At 39.0% G+C, this 19931-nt stretch overlaps 1 protein-coding gene across 6 annotated transcripts in view; it reads left to right on the forward strand.

Moving 5' to 3' along the window:
* The window catches only part of SLC10A7 (solute carrier family 10 member 7), a 200968-nt gene that overhangs the window by 146266 nt on the left and 34771 nt on the right, over positions 1 to 19931 (forward strand). For all 6 annotated transcript variants that reach the window (XM_030563642.1, XM_030563643.1, XM_030563641.1 and 3 more), the window contains 3 exons: positions 1675 to 1758; positions 15300 to 15465; positions 19377 to 19428. In XM_030563642.1, coding sequence (XP_030419502.1) covers positions 1675 to 1758; positions 15300 to 15465; positions 19377 to 19428 — 302 coding nt within the window. The remainder of the gene's footprint in view (positions 1 to 1674; positions 1759 to 15299; positions 15466 to 19376; positions 19429 to 19931) is intronic.

Below are 19931 nucleotides of genomic sequence, written 5' to 3' on the forward strand. Positions count from 1 at the left end.
GGTGACATCATTGTAGAGTGGGGAAAAGAAACAAGAAACCAGGAATCTATCTTTGAGGAAAGAATAACAGCAGTACCCCGAGTGGGGGAGAGAAGGCTGGCACTGTAACTAACTATGTATGAGTAAAAGGCATTAGACTACAAGACAAGGCCGGGTGCATGCACTTATTAAAAACAGAGAGTGTCAAAGTGGTTATTCACATTTGTGATGAAACAGTTGCACTTTTAAAACTCTGATTGGGAAGATCATTGCTTTGTATAAAATCATTTGTTTCTCATAGGTGATATGTGTGTGATATGTCTCCCTTTACGTCTCTCAACCTTTTCTTGAAAAACTTGACTCTGTGCTGATGAGTCCATAACTGCTTTTAATCGGAAGCTTTAAAATGCAGATTCTGTGCTTGGAAATGCTACATTTGAAATAATAGTTTGAAGAGATGGCAAGAATATTGGTGTCTAAATGGCTGTCTTTTTCAGCTATATTTTCTATTGTCAGACATCTTTTGATTCTTGACTTGGAATGTGATTATACACTACGTGTAATTGACCTAAAACTTTCAAACATTCAGATGAGTCAGTGGATCCTTCGCACAAATACAGTGTTGTCACTGTAAAAGTATTGTATCCTCAGGAAGCAAAGTGAACCGTCCTGGAATCCTGACTACCCATTTTGATTTAGTCCTCTGTGGGGTGAATCCCTGAAGCTGCTGTTAAAGTTTTAAAATCTTCATTTTCACTTGAAAAAGCTTCTTTAAACATACAGTTGTTAATGCTTCTAACTCCCCAACCCAAAAGTGGTGTCGAAATAGAGTTTGAAACCTATGAACCTTTTAATGCTTCAAAAGTTGTTACAGGGATCGTTAGAAGAGCAAATCCAGCCTGGAGGCTGTGACTTGTGTGATGAGATTTTGGTTAATCTGCAATGGAATTTCTGCAAGGAACCAGGTCTCTACCTCTGTGTTCACATTTGCTTAAAATTGAAGGTTGAGAGATTCATGTGCAAAAAGGATGAAATTCCCCCTTTGGAAAATGCCCAGGCAAGATTCTCCCTGATACTGCAGTCCCATGTAGGGTCACAGATGCAGCAGCAGCACACGAGCACATGCATACCCAGTATGTCCCCTCGCGAGGGCTTCTGTGCCACGTCCAAATAGGCTGGTGTAGAAGGAACTACTGAGGAGTTACACAGAGAGTTATTCCGGAATAGCTATTCCTGGTTAACGCCACGTGTGGATATTTTCATTCCGAAATAAGAATGCCTTATTCAAAATTGGCCAATCCACTATGGAAGTGGATTAAACTAATACAGAATAAGGCACTCTTATTCAGGAATAAGAGCATCCGCACATGGAGTTATTCAGGCATAATTAATCCACTTTAAATTCAGACCCTACCTTATTCTAGATTAATTTTCGTATGTAGAAATATTGGCAGAATTGAGGCTTCAGATTATAAACTCTTCTGGCAGAAACAGTCCTTAATTTTGTAACTCGTAGAACACTACATATATTAATGGGGCTTAACAGTTACATATATGTGTGTAAATATGTGTGTACAAATAAGTAAAAATATACATCAGTCAATATAAGTAAATATTGCAGATCTTTGCTGAGTTGAAAACAGATGTGAAGGAAAGGTTCAATATTAACAGTGTATTTTTATTTTTATTTTGTAGCTTGGATCATCCTCTTCTGTGCCTTTTACATCTATATTCTCACAGCTGTTTATGACTGTTGTAGTTCCTCTTATTATTGGACAGGTATGTCTTTTAAATATACTTTTTTTTTTTTAAGAATAAGATAAAGATGGCTGTCTTAAAGATAAACTGTCAATACAGTATGCTGCCGCATAGGACACAGCCTCAGGATGGTGGAGTCTAAAATCATAGAGAAGATACTACAGTACTCCATGGAGCCACGTTGATCTTTGTAGAGATTGAGCATCTGACCCTCACTGCTGCAGACATATGCTATTGCATATGGAGAAGAGAGTTTGTAAATATAAAATGGGGGAAAATAGCAGTCCAGACTGAGAAACTTGCAGCCCAATGCAAAATGAGCGTTGAGAATACTATATAGTTCTTTTGTCATGTGCCCTTTACCTGGATGATGGAAAAAGTTCTGCCTGTGTAATGGCTACAGCTAATTATGTTAATTAAAGAATCCTGTGTTAAAAGAACTCTAAGGTTGGAAAGTCAGACCATCAAAAGTTAGAAAATGCCAGAATTAAGGCTGCCCACATCCTTCTGTATGCACATTATAATACAATCTCTAATTATGTGACCACATTTTTCTTTTTACAGAACCTCTGCCTCATTCTGAGCACAGGATGGATGGCTCGGTGAATGAGCAGTTGTTCAATATTTCATTTTAGCCACATCTTTTAGTGGGTGGCCCCTGCCTTATTTATAGCATGCAATTTAACCTTGCATTGAACACAGAAATAATTTCCTTCTGGGCTTTTGTATTACACTTGTCACTGTAGTATCTGAGTGCTTCACAAACATTAATGAATCTTTAAAACAGTCCTGTGAGACAGGGAGGTTTTATCTCCATTTTACAGATTGTGAACTGAGGCGCACAGATTTTTGAGTACCCAAATTGAGACACCTACAGGCTGATTTTTCAGAACACTTACCATTTTATAGCACTTTATGCATTCAAAGCACAACTCCCATTGATTTCAGTTGCAGTTCTGAGCACTCAGTCCTTTTGCAAATCTGGCCAATGGTGCCTCATGCTGGATACCCAGAAAACACAGAACATGCAACAACTGCCCACCTGTGAAAAGTTCGATACAAGTAACTTACCCAGCATCACATGGGAATCTGTGGCAGAAGCAGAGAGAATCCAGTTCTCCAGGGTGGTATTCAGCTGCCTTAGACATGAGACTATCTTTTCTTTTCCTGCAATCCCCTGTCTCTTTCACTATACACTTTCCAGCTTCAGCAATACACATGGATAGGGGTCCTGCAGAAAACAGCCTTATATGCTACGCGATTCTGATTTATTTCCTGAACACTGTGCATCTGGTGCACTGGCATCTTCTAACTTTTGAGTGCTTGTCTTTGCAACCTTAACTTTCTTTTAATGTTCATTTAATGTAATTTCCTATCTTCAAAAAGGCAAATTGGAAAAAAAAAAAAAAAAGAAAGAGAAAATTCCATCATGTGGAACCATATTGCTGACTACCACATGGGTCATCATCAGGGTTCAGACCCATAGATCCTCAACACAGAGTTCTACCACTTCAGGTAACTAATTACCTAGTGGAAAGAGTAGGCAGTTATCTTCTATGTCAACGGGTCTCAACCTTTTGCTTTCTGAGGCCCACCAACATGCTATAAAAACTCTACGGCCCACCTGTGCCACAACAACTGTTTTTCTTCATATAAAAGCCAGGGCCAGCATTATGGGGTAACAGGGCAGTTGCCCGGGGCACTATACAACAGTGGGCACTGCAAAGCTAAGTTGCTCAAGCTTCAGCTTTAGCTCCAGGTGTTGGGGCTCAGGACCCCGGTCTGCAGTCCTGTGGAGCATGGCTTCGGCTTTCTACCCTAGGCCCTAGTGAATTTTAATACCAACCACTCTGGGCTTCTCCTCTGAAACCTGCTTGCAGCCCCCCAGGGGTCCCAGACTCCTGGTTACAAACCACTGCTCTATGTGAACGAGGATGGGGGGATGAGAGAGACACTTGGCCACTGGAATGCCAGCTATTTTCTAGAGATCAGAAGGATGTTGAGACTGAGGAACCCTAGGGTCAGTTCCATGTTTGGGAGGGGAACATGCTGTAGTGATTGTAGACCCTTCTGTCCCTAAGCTTCTCAGCTCCAGTCCCTGTCTTTATTTTGGCTCCTTTTCCATCACCACCACCTTCTACACCACACCTCTTTGCATTTGAATAAGATTGTTTCCTCTTTTTTGTTTGTTGTTCTAGATGGGAGAAGGGAGGTCATTGAGAGCACGAGAGGCAGTCTCCCTGCCTCTCACTTCTGGTGCACAGCGCCACAGCAATTCTAGTAGCTAGGGGGAGCAATTGTGTGGAAAATGCTCTTCAGCTTTTACAGCCCAGGGATGGAGCATGCTCAGTTGCTGTGTGGGTGGTGCATGAGTAATCCAGTCGGCATGCAGGAGCTGTGTGTGAAAGGCGCGTGCAGATGGAATCTTTAAAGAATAACATTTACAGCCTCTAACAAACCTCTGCTGAGCAGGTGCAAAGTGTGCTTTTTTTCATAGACTTATAACTTGGTCATATTTGAGCAGACTTTCATTGAGACAGCACCAGGCACACCCCCAGACAGCAGGACATCCCTCCTGCCAACTTTCAAGGCCCTGCTCTAAAGTATGGAGGCACAACTAGAACTTCTCTATAAAACAGTGGTATATATGTATGTATGTATAAATAAATAAACACGGCCAAAATAACACAGTTTTCCCAAATTTCAGTCTCAGAAATGGCTCTACCATTTTGGTTAAAGTTTTCCAAAAAATTCAGCATGAAGCAGGCATGTGGCCTATATCAACCCAAATAGTTAGAGTTTGGCAGTAATAAAAGCAAATGAAAACAGGGCCTTATAATGGAAAGTGTTGTGCAACCTTAACTATAAGGGCTTGTCTACATGGCCAGTTACTGCCCAAGAAGCAGTAACACAGTAACATCCCATGTGGACACTGCTACAGCACCGCAAAAGTCCCAGAGTGCGGTTTCGTGTGTTACTTTTTGAAAGGGTGTAGTATGCCAAGCCGCACTCTGGGATTCAAGTGTACTGTAGCAGTATCCACGTGGGTCATTGCTGCATGGCAAGCTGGTGTACTATAGATTCACATCCAAGCTTACTGCATAGTAACTTGCCATGTAGACACCTATAATAGTAAATTTTACTGAGTTTTAAGACTAGTGTATAGTAAACCTTAAAAGGTTCTAGGAAAATATTCTTGTTTGATAGAAGAAGTTAAGACCCTGTAGGACTTGTATGGTAGCAATAGCCACTGGACTCGATGAATACTGATCCCCTGCCATGTGACACAGGTATAACTGTTTGTAACTCTGACCATATCACATGACAGAGGAAAGGAAGTAGGTCCCAATTCAGGGAAATATATAAGCACATACTTAACTTTAAGAATGAGAATCAAACCATTGAAGTCTATTAAGCTGCTTGATTGCTTTAGAGTCAAGTAGATGCATAAATGCTTTTATAAATTGGGGCCATAAAGAGAAACTGCTTACCAGCATTCCTGTGTCACACCTTTATTACATGTTAGAATTAAACTAAATCTTTGGTAAAAATGAGCAAGCAAAATTTCATGTATCCTTCAGTCCTGCAGGGACTGAGGCAGAAAATTGAAAGAGGGGATTGCAATATTCCAATGTGCTTGGAAGCAAGTGGTATTTCAGCAAAACTAAATAGGGTGAAATCCTCCACAGCACTACATGTGGGAGGCCCAGAGAGGACTGCAAAGTGCTAGACAATGTCATTAAAATTTTCAAAAATACTTTGATCCATGCACAAATATTACCCAGGAAAGATGCATTATATTATGAGAAACCAGCTGCTAAGTGAGATGACATACCTCAAAATCAATTAATCAAGGATTTGTCAGACCAAAGAGGGGAGCAAGTTCCATAGATGAAGGCTCTCCATTGGGAATCCCCAGACTTTAGCCCTAAAATGTTCAGGCTGAGGACTGTTAGCAGCTTTAGTAACTGATGTTAACTGAAAGAGTGCGTAGGCAGAGATGCAGTCTTAGGTAGCCACGACCAAAAAACATATTTAGTAAGATTTTATAGCTCCATACCAACACCTTGAATTGCACACACAAATCAATACGAAATCAGTGCTAAGTGGAGTGCGTCAGAGATTTTCTGATGGAGCGTTTTTCCATTGGAAATGCTGATTCATCAACATTGAAGTGTTGTGTGTGAGTGTGACTATATCAGCAGGTTCGTTTGCAATAGAACTGCCTGCCAGGCAGACTTATGCTGGAAACCAGCCTGGTTTCCTGCCAGCTCTCCTGCCGGGCTTCGAAACGCCTTCCCCCTCAGCATCCCAGAGTATGTCTACACAGCTCGTGGAAGAAAGTTACCAGACTGAGTTGGGAGACTCAGGTTAGCAGGGCTCATGCCAGCACTCTAAAAATAGCAGTGTAGGCAGCGCCTTCAAGTTCAGCTTAGGCTGGAGCTCAGGCTCTGAAGCCCAACCTCCTCCTTAGGCTTCAGAGCCCAAGTCTAACCTGAGCTGCAATTTTAGTAAAGCTTTTGATACTGTCTTGCATGATCTTCTCATAAACAAACTAGGGGAATGCAACCTGGATGGAGCTACTATAAGGTGGATGCAGAACTGGTTCGAAAACAGTTTCCAAAGAGTAGTTATCAGTGGTTCACAGTCATGCTGGAAGGGCATAACAAATGGGGTTCCACTGGGATCAGTTCTGGGTCTATTTCTCTTCAATATCTTCATAAATGATTTAGATAAATGGCATAGAGAGTACACTTACAAAGTTTGTGGATGATACCAAGCTGGGAGGGATTGCAATTGCATTGGAGGATAGGATTAAAATTCAAAATGATCTGGACAAACTGGAGAAGTGGTCTGAAGTAAATAGGATGAAATTCAATAAGGACAAATGCAAAGTACTCCACTTAGGAAGAAACAATCAGTTGCACACATACAAAATGGGAAATGACTGCCTCAGAAGGAGTACTGCGGAAAGGGATCTGGGGGTCATAGTGAACCATAAAGTAAATATAAGTCAACAGTGTGACACTTGCAAAAAAACCAAACATCATTCTGAGATGTATTAGCAGGAGTGTTGTAAGTAAGACATGAGAAGTAATTCTTCTGCTCTACTCTGCGCTGATTAGGCCTCAGTTGGTGTATTGTATCCAGTTCTGGATGCCACATTTCAGGAAAGATGTGGACAAATTGGAGAAAGTCCAGAGAAGGGTGACAAAAATGATTAAAGGTGTATAAAACATGACCTCTGAGGGAAGATTGAAAAAATTGGGTTTGTTTAGTCTGGAAAAGAGAAGACTGAGAGGGGACATAAGTTTTCTAGTACATAAAATGTTGTTACAAGGAGGAGGTAGAAAAATTGTTCTTCTTAACCTCTGAGGATAGGACAAGAAACAATGATCTTAAATTGCATCAAAAGAGGTTTAGGTTCAACATTAGTAAAAACTTCCTAACTGTCAGGGTATTTAAGCACTGGAATAAATTGCCTAAGGAGGTAGTGGAATCTCCATCATTAGAGACCTTTAAGAGCAGGTTAGACAAACACCTGTCAAGGATGGTCTATATCAGTGCTTCTCAAACTATCTGATGTGGGGGACCGGCATTTTTTTTTCCAATGTGCCAGGGACCAGTGCCATATTATTATCCTATTCGACGCTCTTATGAGGAACTCGCCATGGACCGGCAGCCGATGACTCGTGAACCGGCACCAGTCCGCGGACCACCACTTTGAGAAGCACTGGTCTAGATAATCTAGTGCTGCCATGAGTGCAGGGAACTGGGCTAGATGACCTTTTGAGTTCCCTTCCAGTCCTGTGATTCAAGGCACACCTCCACACAGCTATATTAAAGCACTCGCATGAGCCCCACTAAGCCAAATCTGTCAACCTGGGCTGGGAGGCTTGCTGCCGCGGGCTGTGTAGACATGCTCCCAGGACTTCAGGTGTCTGCCCCTGAATTGGTGCTTCCAGGATCCCTGAGTTGCCTGACTCCTTGCCTGGCAAGGAAGCATTGGAAATATTTTGAAAAGGTCAAAATGAAATGTCATGTTGACTTTTTGTAAATAACATTTTGGAATTCTTGTGGGGTGAGAGATTTTGACATTTCATTTTTCGTTCTGTTTAGAATGAATTTTTTTTTATTTTGGAATTTCCTGTGGAACACGAATTCTACTTTCTGACCAGCTCTAACGCTAACTAATCAAGCACCCTTGTAATGCATTAACTGTACTATAACTTTCAAGTGTATTTTCAAATGAAAAATTACTGTAATCCAGTCTGGAGGTCAAAGGAATGTATAACTGGGCAGTGAAGGCAGTGAAAAGTAGTCACAGATAATCATTTAGTGCACTGTGCAGTCTTAAGTGCACAAATTGGAAGCCTTTTGAAAGTTTGGGCCATCGTGTATGTGGGTTAACAAAGAGGCTCACTAAATAGCTACTTATTTTAAATAGTAGTAATTGAGGCTGGATTTTCAAAATCTATTAGTTGTATCTTGTTGCTGGTGTTAAGCAAATAACAGTGAGCATACAGTGTTTGGCAATCCTCATATTAAGGTGTGAAGTAGTGATAACTGGAAAACTGGGCCATGCTAATCATCTTTTGGCAATATTTTAATGAAATCACCCAGGAGAGATCATTGTTTCTTTGTTAGTTCCTTTTTTTTTCTTTCAAAAGTGACAGATAACAGAAACAACTGGTGCTGCAATATTTCCTTTCCCCATTCCGCAGATCTCCTTTCTTTACACCTAAGTGTTATGACGGACTTTTATTTTATGTTAAAAAGTGATTTATGATTAAATGTTAATGAAATAGAATTTTCACTGTGCTTTCATTATATTCTATGAGTTTGAACATTTTTCAAATTAGCACACCAAAACCCACTGTTTTCTATGAATAAATAATAAAAAGCATGTCTGTACATTATCATTCATGCATTCTCCAGTTGCCCCATCAGTGATTTCTCTGCCAGCATAAAGTGGGCACTTCATATTAAACAGACCTTAACTAAAGCTAAAATTCATGTTATGATTCCAGCAGTCCTTTTCCCCAAATCTATAGAATGAGGTTAGTTGTGGAAGTGCAATAATGTTTCATGGAATCTAGTCAGCCAAAAAGATCTGTGATATTCTACAAGTGGAAGATTTTGGATCTGTCTTCTGCATCCTTGTTCAGATTATTCAACAGGAGCTTTGTCAACATTTAGAAAGTGTATTTGTAAACAAAATTTTAAAAGAATGCTGCATTGATACATGAGCTGCCAAGGAACTGAAAATAGAAATCTTAGCAGTAAAATTTTGACTACGGATTCTTTTAAGGAACAACCTACAACAATGGTAAGGAAGGGTATACTGTAGTTAGTGAAGAGAGGTACAAAACATATGGGATGAAAAATATTACTTAAATGTAATCTAATTTTAAAATGGTCTAAAATTAAAAATAAACCAAAGGTTAGAAAAACTTTCGTCTAAAGGAACACTTTATCAAGTAGATTTGTAACTTACATCCACATGGAAGTGGCCTTACTTTTTATAACCAAACTTCAAGTGAGTTGCAGGAATGAGAAGTGATGTTCTGGGAGATCAACACTACTGAAAAGCAGTTGCAGAAAATTTAAATGACAGATTAACAAGATTCAGACCATTATTCACTTTTTTATGACACTTAACTTTAACAAGTAACAGAACAAATTCTCCACAGAAATGCAAACAAAGTAGGAACAAATATATACTTACTCATAAAATGTCATAGGCGTATTTGTGTATGTTGCTGTTGAATGCTGTTGTGTTTTAATTTTATGAAAATAGCAGTTTTAAATTACTTAAAATGTTAGTAAGTAATTTTTAAAGTGTGTTCCATATGGCCCAAACTACCTGGAAAATAGAATCCTGGCTTACTTTGAGAGAGTTTCTGAGCGAGAGCTAATGCGTGAAAGTAAATTGATTCACAAACTTTAAATCACTTTTATATTATCCAGTTAGATCGAGATTTAAAAAAAAAAAAAAAAAAAAAGCCAGAGCCTGGTAAACATTTTCTCCTCAGATTTAAAGAAGGAAGCAGTTAGTATTTCTCTTCATCCATTTTTAGGACACAACATTAAATCAGAATTTGAACTCTCTACTAAAGGACAAGTGACTCAACTGACATTTTTTTAAATTCTATAGGCTGCAAGAATATGAGTGAATTGGTATACAGTCCTGAGGGTGGGCAAGGCTGTGACCCTCATAGTAATATACACAAAAACCTGCTATAAAGACAAAGATTTTGACCCTGTAAAGAGATCTGCTCAGGATCCCATTGAAATGAATGGAACTCTCCACTGAAGTAGGGGCCCATCTGTGTGGATTAAAGTTGCAAATCAAAATACTAAAATAATGGGGAAAGGGTCTAGATCCCATTTTGTGTGTGTATGTGTGTGCTGAACTGCATATGTACTCTCATTTCCATCTGCTCCCCTTCTTGGTCCCTACACTCCTTACAAATCCAGTTTATTATCTGCTTCCTCTCTGAACTTGGTGCTTTCATTGATGTAGTCCCCAGTATGTGTTTCTCTTCCCAACCTTGTTGCCATTACCTTGTAAGGCAGGGGTGGCCAACCTGTGGCTCCAGAGCCACATGCAGCTCTTCTGAAGTTAATATGCGGCTCCTTGTGTAGGCACCGACTCCGGGGCTGGAGCTACAGGCACCAACTTTCCAATGTGCCGGCCCTGCCCCCACTCCACCCCTTCTCACCCCCTTCCCTGAGCCTCCTGTGCCTTCGCTCCCATCCCACCCACTCACCCCGAGCCTCCTGCATGCCATGAAACAGCTGATCAGAAGGGGCGGGGCGGGAGGGGGAGGCAGGGGCTGCTGGTGGGCAGGAGGTGCTGACAGCGGGGGAGGGGAGCTGATGGGGGCTGCTGACATATTACCGTGTCTCTTTGGCAATGTACATTGGTAAATTCTGGCTCCTTCTCAGGCTCAGGTTGGCCACCACTATTGTAAGGGAAGGTGTGGTGAGATTATTGGACTGTTATGCAATTTTTTTTTTATGCTTTGGACTTCAGTAACTCAGACATAGGTTAGGGGTTTGTTACAGGAGTGGGTGGGTGAGTTTCTGTGGCCTGCGTTGTGCAGGAGGTCAGACTAGATGATCATAATGGTCCCTTCTGACCTTAAAGTCTATGAGTCTATGAAAAGAGAGCTTTTGAAGGCAAAGAACACATAAAGTGTAATACAAAGTTATGGTGCTGTTTGTTTTTTATGATTATTAATTATATTGAATAATGGTTCTATTGAGACAAAATGGAGAATTAGGAATCCTAAGTTTAAAAGAGAGAGAAAGTGAGAGGAAAAATCAATTATTGGATTTGGGGCTAACAATGATCCAATATTGTTTGGTAAGGCGCAAGGGAATAATAACTCATACTGTCAGTTGAGGAGTTAAAGTTGATGCATTTTAGAAGGTTTAAAGGAAGATAGTTTTAACAATATATCTTCTTTAAAAGATTAAATCAATCCCAGAACACTGGATATAAATAGAAGATACATTCTGCTTTGTGTGGTGTTGTAATTGCTGAAACATTTGTTATATGATTATACAACCGTTTCCCCAGTTTTTTCTTTTCTTTTATTAGGGTTTAAACATCTGAAACTTATAGAAATGTGTACTTTTTAATGATGCCTATTGTACAAATTTTCCTATGGTATTACAAATATCAAGGAAGGCTCCATTTCTATATAGTGTGAAAAAATACTATATCTAATTAACTTGAATTAATAACAAACAGTAATGGGCCACATAAATCATTCCTGAATAAGACAATTATTCATATATTAACTTGTATGTCCTCCATGAGGTGAAGGAGTCTAGTTGCATTTCACTAACAGATCTCACTAAATGTATGGTATAACTATAAAGAACTGCTAATCAGAATAAAAACTGTAAACTCCACATGTGTGATGGATTTCTTCTGCCATTTCAAAGTATTAACTTGTAATAGGCATGCAGTGCTTACATGAGGCATTGCACTGAGTGCTGTTCCTGCTGGGGAATATTAAGGAGCAGCACCTGAACATATGCCCTGACTCACAGAAGTAGGTTACCTCTTAACCCATTAGGACATAAGGGATATGGGATAGCTGTCTAAAGTGAGGATTTAGGGTGTGGGCTGAACAGTCTAGAAGGAGAAATCCTAGGAGTTGTCAAGCCTAAGGAAATATTTCTATTGAAATGTATTGTATTGTTGTTAATTTCTGTGTTAACGGAACTGAACCCTAGAAAGTTCTAGTATGTGGAACTGTGTTTTGGAGTAAGTTGGGAAAGACACCAGCTCACAGAACTTTTAGTGGCTTTAAGCCACTAACTAGAGGTAGTATGAGGGCTGAAGCCATACAGTTTGTTTTGTTATCTTCTAATTTTTCAGTAGATTCTTCAGCAACATTCACATTGTGCTTTTTAATATTTTTAAGTGGGAAGTTTGCATATTTAATATCCCCAAAGCCACAAGTTTTGCTCTGTGTGTATGTGAGAAAGGGGAGGGGGGGAGAGAGAGAGAGTCCTGGTCTTTGGGTTTGGAGTTAAATCTTCACAGCCCCTCACATTTGATATGGTACTGGCACGTGATCCAATCCTGTTCACATAAGTAGTTCCACAGTGTTACTGGCAGTAGTAGGGGTTGCAGGATCAAGACCAGCGTCTCCTCTGAGACTGCCATGGCCGTCTCTTGTAGGGAGCCTATGATTCTTTGCAGTGTGGGGTGTGTTTTCTTTAAGGTTTGGAAAGTTACTTGGCCAATCGTTTTCTTGTGTAAAGGAAAGAAAGTGAGAACTCTCTGCCTGCCAGAAAGCCGAGTGATTTTATGTTCCACAATGGGACTTGGTTTTCAAACATCCCTGCCCTTTTTTCCTTTAATAAGATGCTGCCTTTAAGATTTTTAGTTGTGGGGAATTTTCCTTTAATATGGAGAAGTGGGATTCACCTCTACAAAGCTCTGTCCTTTCTTCTTCTTTCCATTAACATGGTTGTCTAGGCCACTTATTTTTGGATGTCATTGCTTCACATTTCCATTCCAGGCTGTAAGCTCATCTGTTCATGAGTATCTGCTCAGACACTTCTTGACTTTATTGTCCTGCCTCTGAAACCATTAGTGAGGTGCATGTGGCCAGTGATGTCAATGTCTGAATCTGCTCATCTTAGTGCAGGCCAAGGCTTGAAGAAATCTCTGTTGTCTTTGCTATTATTAGACATTTTCTTTCTCAATATTTTAACCTAGGTTCCAGTTTACTTTCAGAGTTCTTGATTTAATCAATTCAACACACATTGATCACAGGATTTTTTTCAACCAATCTTAGTGCCTGTAAAGCACTATCACCATCAATCTGCCAGGTTCGCTGGCTGGCTCTGCTGCTCTTGTTCATTTTGGGGGCAGTTATTATTTCAATAAAAATCTTTAAAATATTTTTTTAATCCTGCAGAGTTTTAGGCTTTAAATGAGGCTTCAAAAATTGTGTTTACTAGTTCAGTTCCCTTAAAAATACACTCTTGTACTGAAAATAAACACTTTGGAGAACATGAATAAATAGTAAATACTGTATATGAGTTTTTGGTCTAGTGGAAGTCACTGAAGTGAGCGCTCCTGTGGAAAATCTAGCAGAGTTTTTGCTGACCCCTTTAATGGCTAAGTATATAACTTACCTTTTTCAATATTTCCTCTTATCGCAGTCAGGTACAGGTCAGAGTTTTCCAATTCAAATAGCATGTATGTGGTCTTCAGTAGCTTTTCTTTTTCCCCCAAAAATGAAAACTTATCTTAGGGAAAAGGAAGGGAAACTTGTGTATTTCTTTTGCAAGGACTCATGTTAGAGGTCAAAGACCTTGCCTCTGTATATTGGGTTCCAGGACTGGAAAGATTAGGATATTTTTGACTTGATCTGTTTCACAATGTACACACAATACAGTTTCATTAAAATTTTCTATTTCATGTCCATCAGCTTCAGAAGAATGGTCATCACTATACCATGGCTTTAAAAGGATTTGATAACAGGAATTCTATATGTCCTAGCATTAAGATTCCCTTCAGCACCTCCAAAACATAGCCATGTATTGGGCTGTGTTCCCTCTTTTACATCTGACAGAAATAAAATTCAAAGTTTGTGTGTTGTGAGTAGGTCTTAAGAGCATTTTATCATATGGTTTCCGAGAAGTCTTCTCTTTTATGTCCACAGAATTTTAGAAATATCTTGAGGTGTCAGTCTTTAATTAGCTTCAGCATTCCTATTCTCCATTTTCAAAATTCTTAACCTATGTCCTACATGTAATTGATCAAATTTACTTTCCAAAGCCTGTAGATAGGGAGTTTTTATAGGACTTTCCTTACTAAGAGATCTTAAGCACTCTGTGAAGGCAGTGATAGAGACTGACAGGACTAAGAATTATCCACCAGCCTTGGCAGCTAGCTTGTGAAAAGGACCTGTGCTGCTGCATTGATTTTGATCTTGAATACCTCTAAAATGTTCTGTATTATTAAGTCAATGATGTTGATGTTTATTAATGGTATTGCAATAGGGAAGCAACATGATACTTTTAGCACCTTATCATTACAATGCCCCGTGAGCTTGCATTATTATTTCTAAAAGAATGTGGTGTAACAAACTGTAGGAAGATCTCATGAGAAATCAGGTAATACAGTATGATTGCTGAAAAATAAACACAAGTCATGGCTGTATGGTTCTTTAAAGTTTTTCAAGCCAAAATAAAAGGAGTTCACCAGGCAGACTTCAGATAGATATGTTGTCTCTACTGATGCTCAGTCCAATTTGACATAACTTTAAAGTTTGTTACTTTCGCTTTTAAACTTGTCTCTAAAACAAAATCTTGCAAAACAATTTCAGATTCAGTTTCCTGAAAGTAGAAAAGTTACACTAAGCACTGTAGGTTTCTTCATTTTCATGTGTTAATTCTGGTATTCTAAAAGCGTGCAAATAGCATTTGTCTTTAGATTTACAAAAACTAGATATTCAGAGTCTGAATTATTTAAACTCCCACAACACATGCACTTTTGCTTTTCAAGCATGAGTTATAATTTAATTAAAAACTTCTGGTGCATAGCTAACTATTTAAATATTAAAATGTTCCATGGATCACTTTCGATTATCTACCGTCATGAAATTCCTGAAGATGTCAGATTTTTAAGATTCCCGAAGTTGCACTTGGAATTGTCTGTTGATGCAAAGGGGACTGTGATAATTACATACATCCATTAGTATCAGCAGAGGAGATAAACTTTGGGGAGGCTTAATGGGCATGTCTCCATGACAGCTAGCAAAGAACATTTGGCATGATTAAGGATGGATTTGAATGTACTTGAAAATATACTCTCATTATGGATGCCCAGTGGAAGTTGCACTACAAATGTTAAATTCCCCAGAAGAAGAGTTGTGTGGCAGAGAAGCTTTGAAATCCACTGTGGCCGTCATCCGAATTATTCTCTTCTCTTTATGTCTTTCTGCTGTCAGATTCATTTTGTGATGCCCAACTTGCTCTCTGCATCTTTGAAAAGAAGCAACTTGTTGATTTCTGTGTTACAGATTGTCCGAAGACGCATCAAGGATTGGCTTGAGAGGAAGAAACCTCCATTTGGTGCTATCAGCAGCTGTGTGCTCCTGATGATCATCTATACAACTTTCTGTGACACTTTCTCCAATCCAAATATTGACCTTGATAAATTTAGCTTGATTATAATAGTGTTGATAAGTAAGTTCTGTCTTAAAGTATCCCTTTTATCATTTGTTAGTCTCTCGTGTGCAATGAACAGCGTGTACTGGAAAGAAAAAAGAAGGAAATATATTTCACTGCCATTGGGCTAGATTTTGTATTTTTAATGCATCTTGCAAGCAAGATAGATTAGAAAAATTCCTAGAGGCTGCATACTTTTAGGATGTTAAGTAATAAAAGTATGAACCCTGTTATTATATACACTTGAGATTGCTCAGAGTAGCACTTCCTTTCTAAAGTAATAAGTTTTCAGATATCAGTGTCCATCCTGTTGAAGTTGTATCTATTAAAGGGCAGTTCATGTTTTGATTTGGCACTCCTTACTGAGAGTGTAGATTCTAGTTGGAGCTGTTATTGACACAAAATTATGTTGATAGCTTATAAAAAGTTGATTTTTACTTTCCTTACAGTGTTATAAATCTTGAAAATATTTGGGATTTTTTCCATGATGATACATTTTCTGTAGTTGAAGTAATTTGTTAGAAAGTACATTTTAGATGCCCTTTAATTTATTCATCAGATTTAAATAATATATTTATGAGAACAGTGTCCTGGTATCCATCAGTTAAAAATACATTACACGATCATTAAGAACCAAAACAGCACAATCCCCTATCACTTCCCCACATGTTATTTAATTATTAATTTTTAATAGTTCATGCAGACTAAGGTTTGTATTGTCTTTCTTTAGCAGAGGCTTCCTGGGAGTGGAAATTTGCCCTGAGCACAAAGTACTCATTGTCCCATTCTGCCAGCGGAGCTGTAGGCAGCTAGTGTAACCCTAAAAATGGGCAGCACTGCTTAGGAAAGGCATGTGGCCCAGACTGCAAAGGGGTTCACTGACTCAGGATTCCTATGCTGACAGGACTCCTCTGGAGTCCTGAATGCAGCTTAAAAGCTGCCCTCCCTGTCAGAACTCCCAGTATCACCTGCCTTCCCAATAGGCATAATCTGCTCCTCCCACCCCCACCTCACTCCGCACAGATACAGCAACCCATATTAGTGTAGGGGGCTGTAACTTGGATCTCTCAATACCAGCACGGTAGTTCAAATCCTGTTTAGTATAAAACCATTGAATTTCAGGAAACTACTGAGTCGCATTTTAGTATATCGGTGTCCTTGATACCATGAGTGAAATCCTGGCCCCACTGAAGTCAGTAGAAGTTTTGCCACTTACTACATTCCATCTTGCATCCTTGGTTGCAAAATTGTATGTGCTCTTCAGATAGTCTATCACCTAACATACAAAAAGGAAATAATATTTGTCACTTGTTCTAAGTAAATAGAAAAAAATCACTCCTATTAACAAATTAATAATTACATATCTTGTGTTTGTGTTTTAAAACACTCAGTTCATAAAAAGTTCATCACTTAATTGAATAATGTTTGAATTTAGTAAAAACAGCAGTGTTTGCTGTGGGATTTTTAGATAAATCCTTGTCTAATCTGTGTAGATTTTATAGCTCTCAAGGCACTACTTTTGTAAGGCTGGATTTTGCACCCCCACCCATGGTGTTCACCCAGCTTTGGCTGTTTTCCAGTGGTGGATAATCTGTGGAGCACTTTCAGATGAAAAGCACTATAAACATGTAAAATATTACTTGCAGTATTTGTTGCCAATGCAACATGATAAAATGCTTGTGTGATTGATAGTAAACTGCACATTTGACATTGTAAAGTGAGGATAAATAAAATATATATACTTCTAGTTAGCTTTTCAAAATTACTGAGAAGGAAATATAAAACCAAAAAGAATTCAGATGTAGGGTATGCATGCCAAGAGGAATATTGTCCCCTGATGATGTGCTTGTAATTTCCATGCACAAATCTGTGCAAATAGAGGGAGAAAACATAAATTCTCAGTTAAAATGTAAAGAAAGTAAAAGAGAAACTTTGAATAAAAGACACTCATGTTACTCTGACAGTATAACAACTGGCGTGAGAAACAGGCAAAGCTGCTTTGCAAACTATATGCTTTTTGGGACTGTTCATACGGTCCAGTGGCTTCCATTGCTTTTCTTGTTATTTACAGTAGGGTTCTGAAAGATTGGTCTGTTTGTGCCACATTCAGGATAAAGAACAACTTCCAGAATAACATTGCGTTTCTTGAAATTGTGAAAATCATCCAACTTCATTTATTTTTTTGCCTTTTTTTGTATTTACTCAGTTCCAATGTGTGTAACTAAAATTCCTTAGCAAAGACATTAATGTATGCCTTCACACTTATAGATCTATAATTTGCTAAAGATAAGGCATATCTTTATTTCTAAAATATTTAGAAAGTTGAAAAATAAGGAAAGTCTGTACTACTTCATTGGAGTCATTGGCTATGTGCAATGTTATTTCAGTGGTGAATTTGGCCTCAGATTTTTAAGAGGAAAGTATATTTATTATTCTCCAGATTACTGTTTTAAGGTAACTTGTATGTTAATATTCTTACTCAGTAAAGTATGCATTGGTAGCAACACAACATTGGTAGCAACATTGGTGTTTATTTCTATATAGCTATTACAGAAAGGATGCATTTTCTGTGCAAGGTAAATTAATGCATTTATGCCAAAGAAAAATGATTTACAATTCAGTAACAATGGATTGATTCCTTAGTTTATGAAGTGAAATACCAAATGAAATGTGAGGCAAAAATTTTAGTGTGCCCATCACAGGAAATTCTCATAATAAATGGAAAATTTCATTGATAGTTAAGAGATTCTTTCGGTCTTGGTTTAATGTGTCATACCAACAGTATTGCCCAATTATAAATTGGGGCCAAACTGTTGCCTTACCTTACCTTGTACAATGGGACACATTAGCATCATGGTCATCACATACCCAGGCTTTTCAAGGGAGGAGGCTCTGCACCAGATTTCTAGTAAATGTAAAATGCATCCTCCTTCTTCTAAAAGTTTTCTGCAAATCCTAGTCTTATGTCTCAGGGGGTTGCTGCAGTCCCATGCTGAGGTGGATCCACTCAATCAGCCTGTGTGACCACACATCATTTAGTTTCTTCAAATGTCACATAGCCAGCCGGATTCCCACACACATGCTGAAATGTCTGAGAAGGCCACTTGTCAGTTGCCTTTCCATAATGCCCCATTTCTTACATAGCATTTGAGTGGGATGTGGTCTCAGAGTCCATGCTTGGCACCTAGACATTAAGTAAGGTAGCTGAGAGGATGGTCCTCCTCAAGACTCTCAAAAATGTCCACACCTGTAAAGTTCTGTTATGCTCAACAAATGCTGAGGGTTTCAGGCCGTATGTGCTGCTAGGAACTGGCTTTTTTCCAATAGGAATGCAAACATATATATAGGAGTCTCATAACTCCTGTTAACAATTATGGAAAATATAAGCATTTCATCAAGAGGGCAATATACACCAAAGCATGTGCATGTTTGTGTCTGAAGTATTCACACTTACGCATGATTTTTGCAATCTGTTAAGCAGAGATATATCTGGCACCTAAAGTATGTTCGAAGGTTGCACTATGTCATCACTCCTATAAAGCAGTACTCTGGAAATGGATGCATGGCATTCACCAGTCAACTTCTCTGTCAATGAGACATAATGTCAAGGAGTACCTTATTCAGAGGCAGTGCTTCCGCAAGTGCTGCCATAACCATGGTAATCACACTTGCTATAGAAATGCTTCCTCAGACATGGTGATGTCCATTGCTCCTTCCAAAATAATTGTCCTTTCTGCAAGTCTTTACAAGCCCATGCATTTGGCTGGATCAAATTTCTCTGAGTGGTTTTGGCCCATCCCTAAGCATCAGATGTGTATCTTTTCATCCTTTATGCAGGTGTAAAAGGTATGTACATGGCATACAGTACAGTGGTTATGTGAAATATATTTTTACCATATAAACTTAAATTTAACTTATTTCTCTTTCAGTATTTTTTGTTCAGCTGAGCTTCATGCTTTTAACTTTCCTCTTTTCTACAAGGTAGGTGGATTAGAGTGTTTTGAGCAGACGTACAGTTTAGAGTGTGTGTATTTATTTATGCATACGTTTAGGGGCATGCTTCCAAAACAGGGATGACATCATTCTAATAGTTTATGTTTTTGCAGTATCTCCCTCATTAGCATTGCAGAAGCCACACAGCTAAGAGAGAAAGAGCTGGATTCTGTTACTTCTTGTACATTTTTTTACCAAATGGTTAAGCAAGTTCCAATCAGTTACTCCTGTTAAAGGCAATGGATTTGCCCAGGTGTCACAGAGGCAAGTTAGAGCACCCACAGTCCCGCTCTAAGTTCTGCTGCCTGAAGCAGTCCCTAAGGCACTATTCTGCTGATTAGGAATTGCTAGAATGCAGCATACTCTGGCTATGCCCCCTGCCTATTCAGGGGGGAGGGTGCACCTGGCATAGAGCCAGCTCTGCTAGTTTTATGCCACTAGGGTATTCCCGGGTGAGAGGGGAATCCTAAATGATCCTTTAGGGCATCTTT

The sequence above is a fragment of the Gopherus evgoodei genome, chromosome 5 (assembly GCF_007399415.2).
Source record: "Gopherus evgoodei ecotype Sinaloan lineage chromosome 5, rGopEvg1_v1.p, whole genome shotgun sequence".
NCBI classification, from domain to species: Eukaryota; Metazoa; Chordata; order Testudines; family Testudinidae; genus Gopherus; species Gopherus evgoodei.